The sequence below is a fragment of the Podarcis liolepis genome (genome assembly GCF_965112155.1).
Source record: "Podarcis liolepis genome assembly, chromosome: 5".
In the NCBI taxonomy this organism is placed as follows: Eukaryota; Metazoa; Chordata; class Lepidosauria; order Squamata; family Lacertidae; genus Podarcis; species Podarcis liolepis.
The window spans coordinates 99,920,237-99,938,548 of record NC_139556.1 but is presented as its reverse complement, the minus strand read 5'-3'; the positions used below and the strand labels follow the sequence as shown (position 1 = coordinate 99,938,548).

Below are 18,312 nucleotides of genomic sequence, written 5' to 3'. Positions count from 1 at the left end.
GAGGCTGAGTCCTGTAGCTGGATCAGACCCAAAGGGGGGCACTGTTGAAAAGCAAGATAATATCCTTCTGGATCACACCAAAGGAGCCTCTATTGCAGCTTCCTGTTCTCACAGTGACCAACTAGATCAGGGGTCTGCAACCCGCGGCTCCGGAGCCGCATGTGGCTCTTTTACATCTTTCCTGCGGCTCCGGGGCGGATACTAGCGAGGGGAGGAGGCGCATTGTGCGCCCCGACACTCCTCACTGTGGCGGGCGCTGTACTGGCTGTGACATCACATGGGGGCAGTGCGTGCGTTAGTCACGCACCGTCCTGACGTCACTTTCCTGCCCGCTGTCAGATCGTGGCTCCGGAGATATATTTGTTTTAAATGTCGCAATGGTTTTGCGGCTCCCAGTTGTTGTTTTTTCTTCGGAAACGGGTCCAAGTGGCTCTTTTTGTCTTAAAGGTTGCAGACCCCTGAACTACATCCCTCTGGGAAGCCCACAGGCAGGACCTGAGTGCAACAGCGCACTCCCCAGCAACTGGTGCTCAGAGCCATGCTGCTTCCGACTGGGGGACCAGGGCATAGTCTTTGTGGCTGGTAGCTGTGGATGGCCATACCTTGCATGGATTGGTCCAAGCTCCTTTTAAAGCTGCCCTGGTTGGTGGCCACCCCAGACGATGTTCACCCTCATTTTGCAGAAGCTGAGAGATGCTGGCTTGCCTGAGGCCTCCCCACAGAATTCATGGCAGCTTTGAGCGGTCAAATGCATCTGCAAGGGGCAGCAGCAGTCCTTAAGGCTCCTCGGTTTCTATCTTGCATTAAGCTCCTGCACCCAGTCTGCAGTCGCTGTCCACCCTGCTTTGGATGTCTTCATCGCATTCGTAAGCAACTCATTAGTCCCCCGAGTTGTTAAAGCACCAATAGCACATCAGCAACACGAAGAGCCAAATGAGATTCTGTCTTTTGGATTTTATTGCTTGCGTGAATCACTTGGCTGACACGTCCTGAAATTGGACCTGCCTCGGGTTGTTGGTTGTCTGGACAAACAGGGCTGACCTTTCTTCTCAGAAATGCATATCTCAGGTTGTCCCTACATTGTCACAGAAGATTTACAGCTGCCTGCTGATGGGAAGACGTGGTTCTCTGTTTGAGGGATGGAGTGATGACATCTCGGGGGTTGGGGACCTTATTTCTCAGCTGCCGTAGAGCATTCCCAGGCCACAGAGTTCCATGTGACTTGATCTCCAGAACTCCAGATCTTTCTGGGAGAAAGGCATCTATAAATCTCTCTGGCTGTAACTCAGCCTTCTCCAAGCTTCTGCCCTCCAAATGTTTTGAACTGCAATTCCCATCAGTCCCAGCCAGCACGATTTTGGCAGCTAAGCCTTGGTTAAAGGTGAGAAAGGTGGGCAAGCCAGAAAGGATAAGTTGGGATGCTACCAGTGTGTGAACCAGTCATGGGGAGGAAAATGCAGGGTGGCAGTTTTGTTTCATTTTCAAAATTGTCCAGAGTTGAGAATGAATGTGCAGAGCAAAGGAAAGACAGCAAATAAACCAGTTTCCTGCTTCTGAGCAGAGTGCTGTACGAGTTATGTGAACAAGTAGTTCAACCCCACATTCTTCACAAGTTTAATAATATGCTGAAAAATTGGCTTTGAAAGTGGCAGAATGTGGCTACAGAAAAATCACTCTTTACCAGCTCGGCACAAATTGATCTTGAGTTGGAAGAATTCCTAGCAATCCTGTTTTCTGAATTGCTTCTAAGCCCTGTGTCAACCCTTGTCCCTTCAACCCCTGGTGATGCTTCTGAGATGAGCAGCAGAGCAAGATTGCATAGCTTTCCTGCTCCCAGACAGGCCCTGAGGACAGGGAGCCAAGAGAACGTTTGGGTGTCATGCAAAGAGAACAGAAACCGTGAGAGTGTGAATGCAATGCTTGAGGGCTGAGGTCACCTTCTCCAGAAACGACAAGATTTTAGGCAGGCGAAGTCAAGAGGCTAAATGTTGAAAAATAAAATTCCAAAGTTGTTTAAACCGAAGTCATGATGGGTTTCAGCAGGGTGTGCTTGGCCCGTGGACACAGCCTGAAGCAACTCTGTGTGTGTGTGTGTGTGTGTGTGTGTGTGTGTGTGAGAGAGAGAGAGAGAGAGAGAGAGAGGAAGAGAGATCTCACTACTCATTAGCAGGGAGCCCCTTCCCAACTTAAGCAATCCAGAGTGATCCTGCAGAACTCAACTATACTGCACCCTTTTCAGAATACACCTTACAAATTCAGAACTTTCCGGTCGCTCTGGTTGTGGTGTTTACTTTCTGGCCAAATCTGGACCATTACCAGCCTTGCAACTGCACTCCCAGGCAGGTCTGCTACAGGTCTGATGGCTTGGGAGGACCTCCATAGTCTCTCCCCCCCCCCCAATGTAAAAGGGCTTGAAGTTTGATTGCATCTTAAATAGATTAGTCCCACTGCCCTCTGCCTCATCAGCAGCAATAAATATGCCGGTGGCCTTCTTCAGCTCCCATCTGCCTAACTGGTTGGAAGCCCTGAAAATCCGATTAACACCTTCCCACTCCCTCTGTGGGCCTAACCTTTCTCTTTGGCTTTGGCTGGGAGCTTCTGCCTTGCATCAACCTGATGAGCTCTCTGATCTCTGCTTTGCAAGGATGAAATTAAGGGGTTTGGTTATCTGGCAGGATTAATTCTGCTGCTGAGATTTATAACCCGTAGGAAGAAGGAAGTAGAATCTGAAGCTGCTTCTGGTCGAGAGGGGGAATGTAATCTCTTGCAGACTTTCCCCTTCTTCCTAGTTTAGTTATTAGGCACAGGAAGATCGGAGGTTTCTGGATGGGGGGGAAAGGATGGAGAAGTAATTTTGCTTCCAGGCAAGTGGAAATAAGGGAGAAGGAGAGAGAATGGAGCAGAGAGATACTCATTTATTTGTATTTATTATTTTCATTTAGAAAAAAAATATAAACCTCTTAGAAAAAGTCTCTTAAGTGGTGTACAGTTTATAAATTAATTAGCAACAATACAAAGATGAAATCAGCAAAGCCTACATATCTGGATTATACCTCTGACTAGTATATCAGACATTCTGCCACATACCTTCATGACAGCTGAGTCAAATCTCTGTATTCCAAGCAAGTTACCTCAGAATTCCTGGTGTTGGAGGGGAAATAATAAAGGAGACATGTTATTCTTAAGTTCCGAGAAACATCTGGCTGACCACTGCTTGCAAAGCCCGTCACTAAGCTAGAGCAACGGATTCTTTGATCCTGCAGAGCTTCTTTTGCATTCTTAGCCGCTTTCCAAGTGCTCACTGTGGTCGGTTCCTAGAGAGGGATCATAGAATTGTAGAGTTGGAAGGGACCACGGGGGTCATCTAGTCCAACCCCCTGCAATGCAGGAATCCTTTGAGGGGCTCGAACCCACGACCTTGAGTTTAACAGCCCCATGCTCTGCCCCCTGAGTTATCCCAGTGTTTCTAAGAATGACCAGCCACAACAGGCAAATGATGGCTACCGCTCACTCTGAATGAGGATTTGCAAGAATTGTTCTAAGTAGGTGAACAAAAAGCGGTTGGCTTGTTAGCCCTGCGTCAGCCTTCAGCAACCTTGCAGGGACACGGAATTGTAGCCCAAAACATCTGCTGGGCACCAGATTGGGAAAGCCTGGTTTATACCCAGTTGACTTGACACGGGTGGGAGTGAGGAGGGTGAACTCTTTCTAGTGTCTTGTTCCTCCCAGTTTGATTTCCTTTTACCCATTGTTTTATTTCAATGTTTGGTATACCATTTAATCGCAAGTCACTTATTGATGAAGAGATCCGCCTGAACCTTGTGGAACTGCAGTGGCTCTTCTGGGCCCTTTGTAAATCCAAGCAACCCTCACCTCCCGTGTCTCTTTTGTCCTAACTCCCCAGGCGGCCACAACGTGACTATTTCTCTGCAGTCGAGGACTGGACACACACACATGCCTTCGGTGGTCGGCGTTCTGGTCTTCACCCAGTTCTGGTTCTGGTTTCCTCTCTCTCACTTCCTGTCGCTGGCCTTCACTCCGACCTGCGTCATCGGCCTTAACAAGGACCTCAAGGTACGTCCTTCTGGGGGCCGAAATGGCGTTGCGTCGGTCAGAATAGCCTGGTGGCATTCTGCGTGCTCCAGAGTTGCCTCTTACCTGCCGAACCCAGTGAAGAAGAGTTATAGAAGAGTTTGGTGCTGACCTATAAGGCCCTAAATGGCCTCTGCCCGGTATTCCTGAAGGAGCGTCTCCACCCCTATTACAGATAGGTAGCCGTGTTGGTCTGCCATAGTCAAAATAAAAAAAATTCCTTCCAGTAGCACCTTAAAGACCAACTATAAGTTAGTTCTTGGTATGAGCTTTCGTGTGCATGCACACTTCTTCAGATACACACTGAAGAAGTGTGTATCTGAAGAAGTGTGCATGCACACGAAAGCTCATACCAAGAACTAACTTAGTTGGTCTTTAAGGTGCTACTGGAAGGAATTTTTTTATTTCCACCCCTATTGTTCAGCCCAGACACTGAGGTCCAGCTCCGAGGGCCTTCTGGTGGTTCCCTCACTACAAGAAGTGAGGTTATAGGGAACCAGGCGGAGGGCCTTCTCAGTGGTGGCACCAGCCCTGTGGAAAGGAAATAAACAAATATCTGACTTTTAGAAGACATTCCCTGTTTAGGGAAGTTTTTAATGTTTGGTGTTTTGTCATGTTTTTAATATTCTGTTGGGAGCTGCCCAGGGTGGCTGGGGAAACCCTGCCAGATGGGCGGGGTATAAATAACAAATTGTTGTTGTTGTTGGCTGTGTAAATAGGTTTGGCTTTGTCTTGCCCCTGGGGTTTCTGCTTTCAGCTGTTGAGCATTATGATTTCCAAGCTGAGCACCGTAATACACATGCCGGCCTGTAGAGCCAAAGGTCTTGGATCTAATATTTTATCATCTCCTTTAAAAAGGGAATTAATTAATGGGTGATTTGAAAAGCCTTTTCCCCTCTTGCCTGAGACCCTGGAGAGGAACTGCTAGTCAGAGCAGGAAACACCAGCCTGGAAGGACCAATAATCCTACTCCTTGCATAGCAGCTCCCTTATAACGGACAAGCTGGTGTTTTGCCTGCAGAAGGTAACCTGGTTCAGTCCCCAGCGCCTCCTGTGAAAGGGACCCTGGGTGGCAGGGCTGGGAAAATGCCCTCTTGGGACTTTAGGGAGCAGCAGCTACCTGGAGAAGCCTATCCTAGGCCAGGTGGATCAGTGGTCTGACCTCATCGCAAGTCTGTCCCCAAAACCAAGGCGATGGTTTGGTCCTCTAACAGTTTCAGGGGAACCGCCTTCAGATTCCCAGTTTCCGGCTTCTCCTTCTGCCGGAACTGCTGATCTCTCTCCTCTTCAGCATCACCCTTTCAAATAGATTTGTGGGATGCAATTATATTCCCTTTCGTTAAGTTCGGGCGCCGTTTGATTCCTGTGGGCGAAAAGGGGAGCCAGCAGTGAGCACAGCATCACATCGGCGCTCTCAAAGGTTAATCTTTCAAGCTTCCCCCTCTGAGAGCATATTGTGCCCCCAGCTATGGAAAGCATGATGAGAATCTGCATCAGCCAGGAGAAGAAGGAAGCTGTTTCCTGGCAACGTTAAGGAAAGTGATTGTAAATCGCCAGGGTCGTGGTAGGTAGCTTAAGATTCAGGGTGGAGGGCAGGTTTTGAAGTTGGCGTCCCTCTGGTTAAGGGGGGGCAGGGAAAATGCAGAGCAAACTGAAGCCGCCTCATTCCTCCTCTGCCACTTCCTGAACACTGCTGGAGACTTTTATCTCAGGGGTGGCTTAGGAAAAACGACTTGCCAACTTGGAAAGTAGAGATGATTTTATTTCGGACTCTGCTGCCGCGGCCGATTTGCACAGCCCTCTTAACGCCATCCTCAAAATGCAGTCTTTGCTTTTATCCTTTTAACAGGCAGAACCAGGGCTCTGGGCAGTCCTTGTACTTGCAGCTCCCTCACCTTCAGCATCCTGAGAATAATTTTTTAAAAGACATTTCTAGGCTGCAAGTAGAAGTTTCAGAATGTGCAAGAAGTGCCTGGTCGGAACCTGGGGGCTTCTGCCAGTGGGAGGAGAACACATTATATTTACAGTACGGATTTCAGGTTGCTTTTCTTCATCCTTCTCCAGCTTCTTGCCTTCCAGATGTTTTAAACTCAGCCGCGCAGGGTGGTGCTAATAAGAGCTCTAGTCCCAAACCCCTGGAGGGCACCAGGGTGGTGAAGGACTCAGAAAAGCAATTGCATTACTTTATCATGTGAATGTATGGAGCTGTTTTTTACTGAGTTAGACTATTGGTCCTTCTAGTCCAGTATTGTCTACTCTGACTGGCAGCGGCTTTCTGCAGTCTCTGGAAGAGAGACCATTCCCAAGCCTTGCTTCCTGTATCAGGAGATGCTGGGGAGTGAAACCCAATATCGCCTACTTTGACTGCCAGCATCCCTTCAAGGCGCTTGATGGAAGGTTTCCCAGAATTTTTAACTAGTAATCCCAGGGATTGAATTGATGACCTCCTGCAAGCAAGTCAGGTGCTCTGCCATGGACCTAAGGCCCTCTCCCCCAACTAAGTCCATTGAATCTGTGGTGTGAAGGACTGTAGACATTCCCAGGCAGGCCAGGCTGTGGGGTATGCGCTTTCCAAGCTTTCCCGAAGAGGGAGGTGCAGAGAGAATTGCCATGTGAAAATACCCAGTGAGACGAGAAGCCTCTTCTCGACTTCTCTCTGCTTGCTGCCCAAAGCTGCTTGTTCTTGGGTCTGCACAACTGCATCTGTGTCCATGGCCATGATTCAGAGCAGTTGTGTCCTGGGGAAATCAAACCTGAGGGAAATGCCGTCTCAGAAGTAACTCGGATTCTGCAACGACAGCAAGCCGAATTCAGCAATGTGTTTTGCAGGCTGGGCACATGCCACCTCTCTGCCTGAATTTCGCATACTTCAGGCTACCCTTTTTCCCTGCAAATCCGGCAAGATCACCTTGAGCTGAACGATTTCTGCAGTTTCGTCTCAGTCTGTGAAGTACAAGATTGAACTCTCCATGATATGTAAAAAAAAAATGTCCCTGCGCATAGGGGACTAGCTTATGTGAGAGATGGTTGCGTTAAGACCCTTTGAGGGCGGAGGGGACCCAATCACAAAGGCCCCATGTGGTACAGTCCACAAACAGGCTCATCTGCTCTCGGTTATAATTTGGCCATGAAAGTCAGCAGCCAGTGGCCACACTTACCAAAGCCGGTGTTACTTTAGGTACTTGTGCTTGATCCTAATTCAGGATCCACACAATGAAGTTTGTAGGATTTGGACAGGCGTCACAGCAGGGAAGGAAATTGCATGTGAAATCCCTCAGAAGACTTATGTCGAATAAAGAGTGTGTCTTTTCACTCCCCCCATCCTCCCTGACCTTTTTATTTCACTGCAGCCTTTGCAAGATGCTCCTTCCGTCTTTCCTCTAGCCTCATAAGGGCTAGAAACTTGGGGCATGTGTGAATGTGAGATTCTCAAGATGATGAGTTCTGAACCTGCCACCAAACCATAGAATCATAGAATCATAGAGTTGGAAGAGAGCACAAGGGCCATCGAGTCCAACCCCCTGCCAAGCAGGAAACACCATCAGAGCACTCCTGACATATGGTTGTCCAGCCTCTGCTTAAAGACCTCCAAAGAAGGAGACTCCACCACACTCCTTGGCAGCAAATTCCACTGTCAAACAGCTCTTACTGTCAGGAAGTTCTTCCTAATGTTTAGGTGGAATCTTCTTTCTTGTAGTTTGGATCCATTGCTCCGTGTCCGCTTCTCTGGAGCAGCAGAAAACAACCTTTCTCCCTCCTCTATGTGACATCCTTTTATATATTTGAACATGGCTATCATATCACCCCTTAACCTCCTCATCTCCAGGCTAAACATGCCCAGCTCCCTTAGCCGTTCCTCATAAGGCATCGTTTCCAGGCCTTTGACCATTTTGGTTGCCCTCCTCTGGACACGTTCCAGTTTGTCAGTGTCCTTCTTGAATTGTGGTGCCTAGAACCGGACACAGTACTCCAGGTGAGGTCTGACCAGAGCAGAATACAGTGGCACTATTACTTCCCCCACACTTTCTGTTTGCCCGGCCCTGCCTTCAACATCCCTTTTCCAGTCATGGCCGAAATGTGAAAAGCCGGGAGAGAAAGCAAGAGCACAAACAGTGCTCTGTACCGTGTGGGAGCCAGCGAGGGCACAACTGCCTCACCGGGACTAAATTGCCTCGTAATAGAATAATGATGTTTCAGTCCCCTGATGGCTCAGAAGCTTCCGGCGAGTGGCAGAGGCAGCATTTGTGCTTCACCTGGCTTGTGTGCGTCTCCCAACGAGGGCACCGCACGAGGCTACGCTTTGCTCTCCGGCCTTCCGCCATGCCTGTCCAACTTTGCCCTCCAAACGCTCTCTCTCTCTCTTCCTTCTGCAGATGCCAAAAGTGCAGTACAGATCCAACGTCAAGCCCTCCACGTTTGCCTACCCAGCCCCGCTGGAGGTGCCGAAAGAGAAGGAGAAAGAAAAGGTGGGTGAACGGCCCTCCTGTGTCCATGTGGGTTGCTTGGCTTTTTGCGCAGACAGAACAAACAGTTGCCCCTGCTGCTGCTACATTGGGACCCCTTCATGTGTCTCGAGGCTTCTCTGCCCCTGAGATCAAAGTCGAAATTGCCCCTCTGCGCTATTTCACACAATGTGTGGTAGAAAACCTTAAGTTTGCCCTGAAACGGTGGGCCTGGCGGGGAGCAGGGGGCAGTCCTGAATCCCTGGTGCTTCCCTCCCTCATTTCAAACATATGTTTTTATTGGTCATAGATTATAGGTGGATTATAGTAGGATGGCCTTCCCTCTCCTCCCCCAGTGTTCTTGGGGAAAGCCCTCTTGCGCTAGCTTCCACTAAAGGCCCAGCATTTTCAGATGTACACTATTAGTATTAATGAGTGTACACGGATCTGTCAAAATGTAATGTGTGAATTAACCCCAAAAGCAGCCCTCAAAGGATGCTGCCTCTGCGTGCTCAGAAAGGGTATGAGGCCAACTGGGAGGCTCTCCCTGCTCCAGGGACTCTATCCTGGGGGATATCATCAATCTGTCCCTTGGCACCGGGACATTCCCAGGGGAACTGAAGGAGGCAGTGGTGCGTCCGCTCTTAAAGAAAACATCATAAGATCCCTTAGATCTATCCAATTACCGCCCAGTTTCGAATCTTCCATTCCTGGGTAAGGTGATTGAGAGAGCGGTTGCTGAACAGCTTGGTAGGTTTCTGGATGAAACATCGGCTCTGGATCCATTCCAGTCTGGCTTCCGCGCTGGTCATGGGACCGAGACGGCTCTGGTCGCCCTAACAGATGATCTCCGCAGGCAGCTGGATCGAGGCGGGTCGGGGCTGCTGATTCTTCTAGACCTGTCAGCAGCCTTCAACATGGTCGATCACGAACTCCTGGACCACCGCCTTGCCGACGTGGGGATCCAGGGCACAGTCCTTCAATGGCTGCGCTCATTTCTCTCTGGTCGGGGACAGAGGGTGGCGCTTGGGGGGGAACTGTCATCCCGCCACTCCTTGGTGTGTGGAGTGCCCCAGGGTGCGATACTCTCCCCGATGCTTTTTAACATCTTTATGCGCCCCTTCGCCCAGCTTGTCCGGAGTTTTGGGCTGGGCTGCCATCAGTATGCTGATGACACCCAACTCTATCTGCTGATGGATGGCCATCCTGACTCGGCCCCAGACACACTGATCAGATGCTTGGAAGCTGTGGCTGGATAGTTACGTGGGAGCCGGTTGAAGTTAAATCCTTCGAAGACAGAGGTCCTCTGGCTGGGACGGGACGATATGGGATTGAGGGGGCAACTCCCATCTCTTGCGGGGGTGCAATTAGTGCCAGCACCGTCCGTTAAGAGTTTGGGTGTAATCTTCGATACCTCCCTCTCCATGGAGGCGCAGATTGCAGCTATAACAAAGGCGGCATTTTTTCATCTCCGCCAAGCTAAGCAGTTGGCTCCTTACCTCTCTCGCCCTGACCTAGCCACTGTGATCCACGCGACGGTCACCTCCAGACTGGATTATTGTAACTCGCTCTACGTGGGGCTGCCCTTGAGACTGACCCAGAAACTCCAGCGGGTGCAGAATGCCGCAGCGAGACTCCTTACGGGGTCTTCGCTGCGGGATCACATTCATCCGGTGCTATACCAGCTGCACTGGCTCCCGGTGGAGTACAGGATCAGGTTTAAGGTGCTGGTTTTAACCTTCAAAGCCCTATACGGCCTAGGACCCTCGTATCTACGGGACCGCCTCTCCTGGTATGCCCCACAGAGGAACTTACGGTCTTCAAATAAAAACATCTTGAAGGTCCCAGGCCTCAGAGAGGGTAGGCTGGCCTCAACTAGAGCCAAGGCTTTTTTGGCTGCGGCTCCAACCTGGTGGAACGCTCTGTCACAAGAGACAAGGGCCCTCCAGGACTTGACATCTTTCCGCAGGGCCTGCAAGACAGAGCTGTTCCACCAGGCCTTTGGTCAGGGCGCAGCCTGACTCCCTCCTTTGGCAATCTTTACAATACTTTAGTTTATGGTTGCCATCAATTTTGATTTTAATTAATTCTTTGATGTTTTTATAATGTTGCACTATTTTAGTGTTGTTAGCCGCCCTGAGCCCGGCTTCGGCTGGGGAGGGCGGGATATAAATAAAATTTATTATTATTATTATTATTATTATTATTATTATTATTATTATTATTATTATTATTGGAAGGCTCCTCAGGAGATTAAGAGCTCCTGCATGCTCAGCCTCTGAAAACAAACCTTTTGAGAAGCAAGAGTGAGCTGGGCCTCCAACTTTGGGGCCCTCTAATCTTGGGGGCTTCGTGGGCCATACAGCTGACCCTCCTTCTTCCACCCCTCTCTACACACACACACACACACACACTCTCCCCCCACTCCAGTTGGGGCCTCCTGCCCCCCTGCCATATCTGCGCCTGACCCTCAGAGCACCATTATTGGCTTGTTCTCCTGAAAGCCTTTTGTTGTCCTCACGCTCAGGTTTCTACCGCTGTGCTGTCCATCACGGCAAAGGCCAAGAAGAAGGAGAAAGAGAAGGAGAAAGAGAAGAAGGAAGAGGAGAAAATGGAAGTGGTGAGTCTATAATCTCCCATCCTCCGAATCATCGTCCAGGAATGCTGTTCTGGGGCATTGATCTAGGAAGCATGGCCTCTGGAGCCACTTCATGGTGGTCAAACTCTCCTCTGTCAGTGGGTTCCTAAGGCGTCAGTAAGGATCCAATAGGGAGGCAACATTAAATTGACACTGCAGTTGGAAGAGAGAGAAGCAATGACCTTAGTCTAACATCCCTGTGCTGCAAAGCACTAGTAAGATCTTAGCTAAACCCTAAATCTAGCAAACCCTGAATGAATTCAGTCAATGTGGTTTCATCCCATAGTTAAGTGGCGTTTGCAGTTACCTCACGGTGGTACCTGAATTGAACAAGTTTATTTGGAGAAACCACCATGTTTTGCCGAACCTTCAGGAAGCTCTCTGGCTTGCAGAGACTGTGGTGTCTGGAGCTGGTCAAGCATGGAGAGGGAGACAGAGGCCTGGCTATGGGCCGTGGGGCAGGGAGGGACCCTGCTCCCTCTGCCTGGCCCTTATTTGCTCATCTCACTCTCTGGCCTTCAGTTGGGCCCCAGAGAAAGCCCCAAAGGAACGGGAGGCAGGCCGAAGAGGGGCAAAGACGTGATTGCAGCAAGCAGGACAGAGGCAGTCTTATCCAAGCCGACCAGTTTCGGAAGTGGATGAGGAGGCTGCTTCTGAGGAGGGCAGCCTTGCTTCCAGTCTGGCCAAGCTAACTTGGAGTGAGTTCTTCAGGAGAGGAGAACAGACATGGGGAAATGCAAAACTGCGTGCTGAGCTACATCAAATATTCCCATTTTTCAGTGGATTGTTGGATTGTCCCGGGGCACTCATTTCTCCCAAAGAGGCTGAGATGTTGCCAGAGGAGGCTCCCTTTTTATTGCTCCTAATGTTTGGGATAGGGGATGCGGGTGGCACTGTGGGTTAAACCACAGAGCCTAGGACTTGCTGATCAGAAGGTCGGCGGTGAGCTCCCGTCGCTCAGTCCCTGCTCCTGCCAACCTAGCAGTTCGAAAGCTCGTCAAAGTGCAAGTAGATAAATAGGTACCGCTCCGGCGGGAAGGTAAACGGCGTTTCTGTGCGCTGCTCTGGTTCGCCAGAAGCGGCTTAGTCCTGCTGGCCACATGACCCGGAAGCTGTATGCCGGCTCCCTTGGCCAATAAAGTGAGATGAGCGCCGCAACCCCAGAGTCGGTCATGACTGGACCTAATGGTCAGGGGTCCCTTGACCTTTACCTTTAATGTTTGGGATCAGAGAAGAATCTTGCAGTTGCCACCACCCCAGGAGCCTCCTGGGGTCTCCACCTTCCTTTGTAGCCTGTGGCCTGGATCACTTGCTCGAGTCATTTGCTCAGAAGCTGCCTTGGGGTGGTGCTCCCATGTTTCTTCCTCCCACCCCCTTTCTCTTTCTGGTTGGTGCAGGGCCAGTGTTGAGAGACTGACCCACACGCCAGCAGAAACCCCTGGCCCCACTGCTCCTTGCTGTCCCTCCCTGTTCTTCTGCCCAGGGTGGGTGAGCAGCAGGCTGTGTTCCCTCCCACCCTGGTTTGTCTTTTGCTTTTGGGGGGTGGAGGTGGCCTGAACTGGGTCCAGAGGTGAAGGCCCAGCAGTCAAGGAGGCAGTAGGAGCAGCGGGGAGAACTAAAAAATGGAAGCAGGCACTGGAGAAGTTGGTTTGGGCATTTATGTACTGCAGCCCTCCCTAGTTGTTTTGGACTACAACTCCCATCATTCCCCGCAAGTGCGGCCATCACCCTCCAGTTGTAGTCCTGAACATCCAGGGAGGCTGATAGACCACTTGAAGGAGCTTTCATGTGCAGCTATCCTTCCATCTGAAGGACAGGACATTCTTCATTAGTACCCCCACATTGCTGAGCGAGGGGGACAGTGGTTTCCCCAAGACCACCCATTGAGTTCATAGCCGAGTCAAGAAACTGAAGCTGAAGCCTGTCTGGCTCTTGCCACTCTCCTCTGTCTTCCGCTCCGGCCGCCTTCATCTTTGTGTCCTTTTGGCTCTGGGGTGTCTTCTATTGTCCGGGCAACTTTTCTTCCCAACTCCCTGGGAACTGAAAGCCCTCTTCCTGTGTTGTCCAAACATGCGGCCGTACCTGTAAGGGGGGAAAACATGACACAGGCCCAGAGGCATTTTAACAAGGCTGAAGGAAAGCCTTCCTTCCGTCAGCCCACGAGGGGAGCAAAGTGTGCCTGAAGTAGCCTCCAGAGAGCTATCAATCCCGGCCGATTTCTCCCTGCTGCCATCTTTGGAGACAGCTTTATGGCTCAGAAAAACACCCATCGTTGAGCTTCGGACGGGACAGGATAAAGTTCTGCTTCTTTTTAAAATTTGCAGCCAACCCATTAAGGCTGCCTGGCGTGCCTGGATTTTGGCTTCGTCTTGCTTTATTATTCATTGACGTGGGGCACGTCTGTGCTGGTACGAAGGCTGGACGATGGGCAGGTTCTGCTGTGGCTCCAAGTCCTGTCCTCTCGTATGTATTTGGCTGTGTGTGTGTTTTAACGCCTCCTTCCTCCCGTCCCCAAACAGGACGAAACCGAGAAGAAGGATGAGAAGGAGAAGAAAAAAGAGCCTGAGCCGTCCTTCCAGCTCCTTGACAATCCGGCCCGGGTGATGCCCGCCCAGCTCAAGGTCCTCACCATGCCAGAAAGCTGCCGATACCAGCCTTTCAAGACCGTGAGTCCAGCGCGTATCTCTCCACTGACGACCCTCTTCACACCATAAAGCAGGGGGTGGGGGGGCTGTGGCACTTGCTGAGTGTTATTGGACTTGACAACCCATTAGCCCCACCCAGCATGGCTCCTGGGCAGGGGGACGGTGGGATTTGTAGTCCAGCAGCATCTGGGGGAGGGGGAAGGCGACAGATTCCTCCCACTCACCATGTCATTGGCTTTGAGCAGGTTAAATCATATTTAACTATAGGACCCTTCACTAGAAGGCTTTGAAACAAGAATAGTCAGGTTCATGAAGGAGAGGGCTATCAATGCCTGCTCTCCCCAGACCCTGCGGTCATCATGAGAGGCCCTTCTTCATGTGCCTCCTCCACAAGAGGTCCAGAGGGTGGCAACACGAGAACAGGGCCTTTTCTGCAGTGGCTCCTCGTTTGTGGAATGTGCTCCCCAGGGAGGTGTGCCTGATGCCTTCATTATACACTTTTAGGTGCCAGGCAAAAAAATTTAAAAATGGTGTGGCACAAGCTGCCAAGGAAATGAAACAACTAACTGACTTTTAGGAGACATCTGCAGGCAGCCCTGTATCGAAATTTTTAATGTGTGATGTTTTACAATTTTTTATATATGCTGTAAGCCGTCCAGAGTGGCTGGGGAAACCCAGCCAGATGGGTAGGGTGGTAATAATAATAATAAATTAAATTCTGAAAGTGTGGTGCTTTAATGTTTGAGAAGCACTGCCTTAGGCCACCTCTGTCTCCTCTTCATTGCATTATGGCTTGTGCAAGAGACCTTCCTGGTAGATTCTCCTCTCTCTGCTAGGTGAGGGCCAGAGGGTCGTTTCCAGTCAGGATTACCTTGGAGAGGCTGGGCTTCTTTGTCCCCTCCTGTGTCATGCAGATGTCCCTTTGCTGGGCAGGGTGCCAGAATGGGGGCAGTGATTGTCAGGCGGCTCAATTTAGCTGCAGCTGCAATTAAACAAGGGGGTGGGGCCAGCTCTTGCCCCCTCCCCCTGCTCTGGATTGGCTGGCTTGTGATGCAGCTTCCGCATGACCCTGACTCTCTGGCCCCTGACCCAGCAGCCTCGGGGAACCTTGAACTCACTTGGTGCTCCTCTTTCTCCAGCTTTCCATTGGGGGCATCATTGTCTTGAGAGACACCAGCGAGGACACAGAGGAGCTGGTGGAGCCCGTGGCTGCGCATGGGCCGAAGATTGAGGAAGAGGAGCAGGAACCGGAGGCGCCGGAGCCTTTTGAATACATTGATGACTAAGACATGGGGGTACGTAAGAGGGAGACGTCCCTGCCTGGGCTGAACCTAACCCAGGACAGCGCCCCTCCCAGGTGCCCCTGAGGAAATCACGTGTGCAGGGGACGATGGGCCTTGCCATATTCTGATATTCAGAGGTATGCTGCCTTTGGATGTGGAAGCTCCATTACTGTCATTCAGGATCAATAGCCATCAAGAAGCCAGTTGACAGAGTCGCCCAATGGCAGGGCCGGCCCCAACATTATGTGGCAACAAGCACCGCGGTTAGTCCCATGTTGAGGAAAGTCAGGCTTTGCTCTTATTCACTCGGAACCTGCTCTCAAAACAACAGGAGCAGTGCGACATTCACTAGCTTTCTAAAATCCAGTACAGTCATACCTCATGTTACGTTTGCTTCAGGTTCAGCGTTTTCAGGTTGCGCCCCGTGGCAACCCGGAAGTACTGGAATGGGTTACTTTCGAGTTTCGCCACATGCGGAGACGCGCAAAATGACGTCATGTGCAGAAGCGATGAATCGCAACCCACGTGTGCGCAGATGCGCATATGCGGTTTGCGTTCTTTTCAGGTTGCGAATGGGCCTCTGGAACAGGTCGCGTTCGCAACAAGAGGCACCACTGTACAGTCATACCTCGGGTTGCGAATGCTGCGGGTTGTGGGTTTTTGGGTTACGGACTGCACCGACCCCGGAGGTACCGGGACAGGTTACTTCCAGGTTTCGGCACAGAAGCATTAATTGTGCTTTGCGCAGAAGCGCCGAATCGCTTCATGTGCAGATGCATCGCTGCGGGTTGCGAACGAGCCTCCCACATGGATCACGTTCGCAACCCGAGGTATGACTGTAGATTGAACTGGTTTCTGCGCAGAGAACTGCACACAAAACTGGCAAATAATTCAGTAGCTGCTGAGAACCGAACCAGGCTGGGCAGAGTGCAGAATTCTCGGCTCTGCCTGTACCATTCGGCTCCATCGTTCCCTGTGCCGTTTCATTCCCACAGGCAGCCTTGTGCCTTGGCCAGGGCTGTGCCTCTTCTGCAGCGTGGCAGGTCCTGGACGTCAGCTCTGGATTCCTGGACTGGTGTTAAGGGCTCTTGCCAGGCTGGATGGCTCAGAGGGTCAGCTTCGATTTCTGCTTTGACTGGGCCTGCTAAAACCCAAGCCTCACCTTGTAGAGCCGGCTGTTAATCAGCTGCAGTCTTTGGAGCAGGGGAGTTAGAAGCCCGTTTGCCACATCTCCAGCTGGTCACAGCACCTTAATCACAAATGATGACATGGCAGGCAAGTTCGTGGCTGAAGAAATCGGACGGTTCGTCTTCCCCTCCTAAAAAGCAAGCCATGTTCTGGAAGTGTTGTTTTTCCTGAACCGCTGAAATGATGTGCATGCGTTGCAAGCTAATCTGAAGAACCGGAATGGGTTGCTTAGAAGATGCTTGCTCCAGAAAGCTCCTTGGGCCGGCCGGCTCCTTGGGCCTTCCTCAACCTCTGGCGCCTCCCAGGTGTTCTGGACTGCAGTCCAAAAACATTTAGGGCGCCAGCTTGGGGGGCGGCTGGGATAGGTTGCCCAGTAAAACATTTCAGAGAATAGCCGTGAAGAGTGGCTGAGACCACCACCGTTTCGCCTCTGCAGCTGAGCGAGGCTGGGCCCAGAATCGGAGGAAGGCACCGTGTGGTGGTAGAGCTGTGGTTGCCACTAACTCCTTGCCTTTTTCTTTTCTTTTCTTTTCTTTTTTTGTCTCCCCTGTCCTTTATTTTTCTCCCCCTCCTAGGGCCCTTAAAGGAAGCTTGGTGCGCATTACGTCTGAAATTGAGGAAACGGCCCGGAGGCGGCTCTTGCTGCAGCCTGCAGCTCAGTGCATGCTCTGTCGCTTCTGTGCTGACCGGCAGCAGGCAGTCCACATTTTATGGGTGACAAAAGGAAAAACCTATGCTCTCTTTAGTGTACTCTTTCACGAGAAACCAGTTTTCAAAATAAATAAAATAAAAAACCCAAGCGGTGGCTTTGTTCTTCGTTATTCCTCGCCTGCAACTTCAGGAAGATGTGAGATGAGTTTCACAGCCTCACCTGCCTTTGTACCCCCATAGTGTTTTTTACACCGGGAAAACATTTGGCCTTGAAGAATACATTTTGTCAATGTGTTGATACAGACTCTCCGTCCTGCCCTGGGTAACTTTGGCTGCTGCAACATCCTTTGCTGGGTTCTGACACACTCCCTCAAACATACTTTCATACCCGATGTCCTCTGGGTCTGGGCTGTGGAAAGGCAGCCCATGCAGCCTGAGGTCTCGGGGTAAATGCTCAAGCACATGGTATTGTCAGGAGTTCAGCCTACACTTGAGTAGGACCCTGGCAGAGACACATGCCCGACTGACATGTTCCCTCCCTCCTGGTCGATCATTCAGCACACTTAGGGATCCGCAGAGTTTGCGCACCTTGTGTGACAGACCTCAGCAACTCAGCATTTTGGCTAATCTACTTTATTTACATATCAACACACACGGAGCACTGCCACATGGCTCCCTCTCTCTCCAGCATCAGACAGCAAAGAGAAAAAGAACAAAGGACAACAGTCCCACTTCACGGAACACAGGAACACAAACATCCTGTCTCCGTCACTTCCCACTCTGTGGAGTCAAAACATACACCGTAATGTGATAGACAAAAATCCCATGACTGCAATCATGGAGCAGGAATTCTAACAGGTATATGTGTGTCTCCAGGAAGCCCTTTGGTGAAATATCTTCATCTTGGGCAGCTGCTCAGAGGCCTTTAGCATTGGAAAGGGCCTTATATTGGACCAGCTAGTAAGAGCCGGTGTGTCGTAATGGTTAGAGTACCACACTGGGACCTGGTACTCTGTGGTTCAAATCCCCACTCAGCCAGGAAGTTCGCTGGGTGACACTGGAGACCAGTCACTGCTTCTCATCCTAGCCTACCTCACAGGGTGGTTGTGGGGATTAAAGGAAGAGTGGGGAGAAGAACCCTGTCCACCACCTTGAGCTCCCTGAAGGAAAAGATGGCATATAAATGCAATTAATTAAAAAATAAACAAGGAGAATCCAAGCCATAGGAAGGGCACAACTGGGTCATGCAGTGCTATAAAGCTGCTGTGTGCAACTGCCATTTTAATAACAGTGATGTCTTGGCAGCATTAAGAGAATCCTGTGTGAAAACTGCCGCCCGCATGTAGAGGGTGTCTGGGTGGTGGAGGAAGGAT

General features: G+C 50.7%; 1 protein-coding gene across 3 annotated transcripts in view; it reads left to right on the top strand.

Annotated features, from left to right (window-relative positions):
- Positions 1–17,087, top strand: part of PSMD1 (proteasome 26S subunit, non-ATPase 1) — a 90,112-nt gene extending 73,025 nt beyond the window's left edge. The window contains exons 20-25 of one of the 3 annotated variants that reach the window (XR_014526366.1): positions 3,905–4,074; positions 8,466–8,558; positions 11,062–11,154; positions 13,692–13,838; positions 14,957–15,471; positions 15,723–17,087. Coding sequence is in view for 1 of the 3 variants with exons in the window: in XM_083504006.1 (XP_083360132.1) it covers positions 3,905–4,074; positions 8,466–8,558; positions 11,062–11,154; positions 13,692–13,838; positions 14,957–15,103 (650 nt within the window). In the remaining 2 variants the exon portion in view is untranslated. Of the gene's footprint in view, positions 1–3,904; positions 4,272–4,516; positions 4,950–8,465; positions 8,559–11,061; positions 11,155–13,691; positions 13,839–14,956; positions 15,472–15,722 lie in introns of those variants that run through there. The other 2 variants (XM_083504006.1, XR_014526367.1) reach the window with 2 other exon arrangements.
- Positions 17,088–18,312: the final 1,225 nt, after the last annotated feature.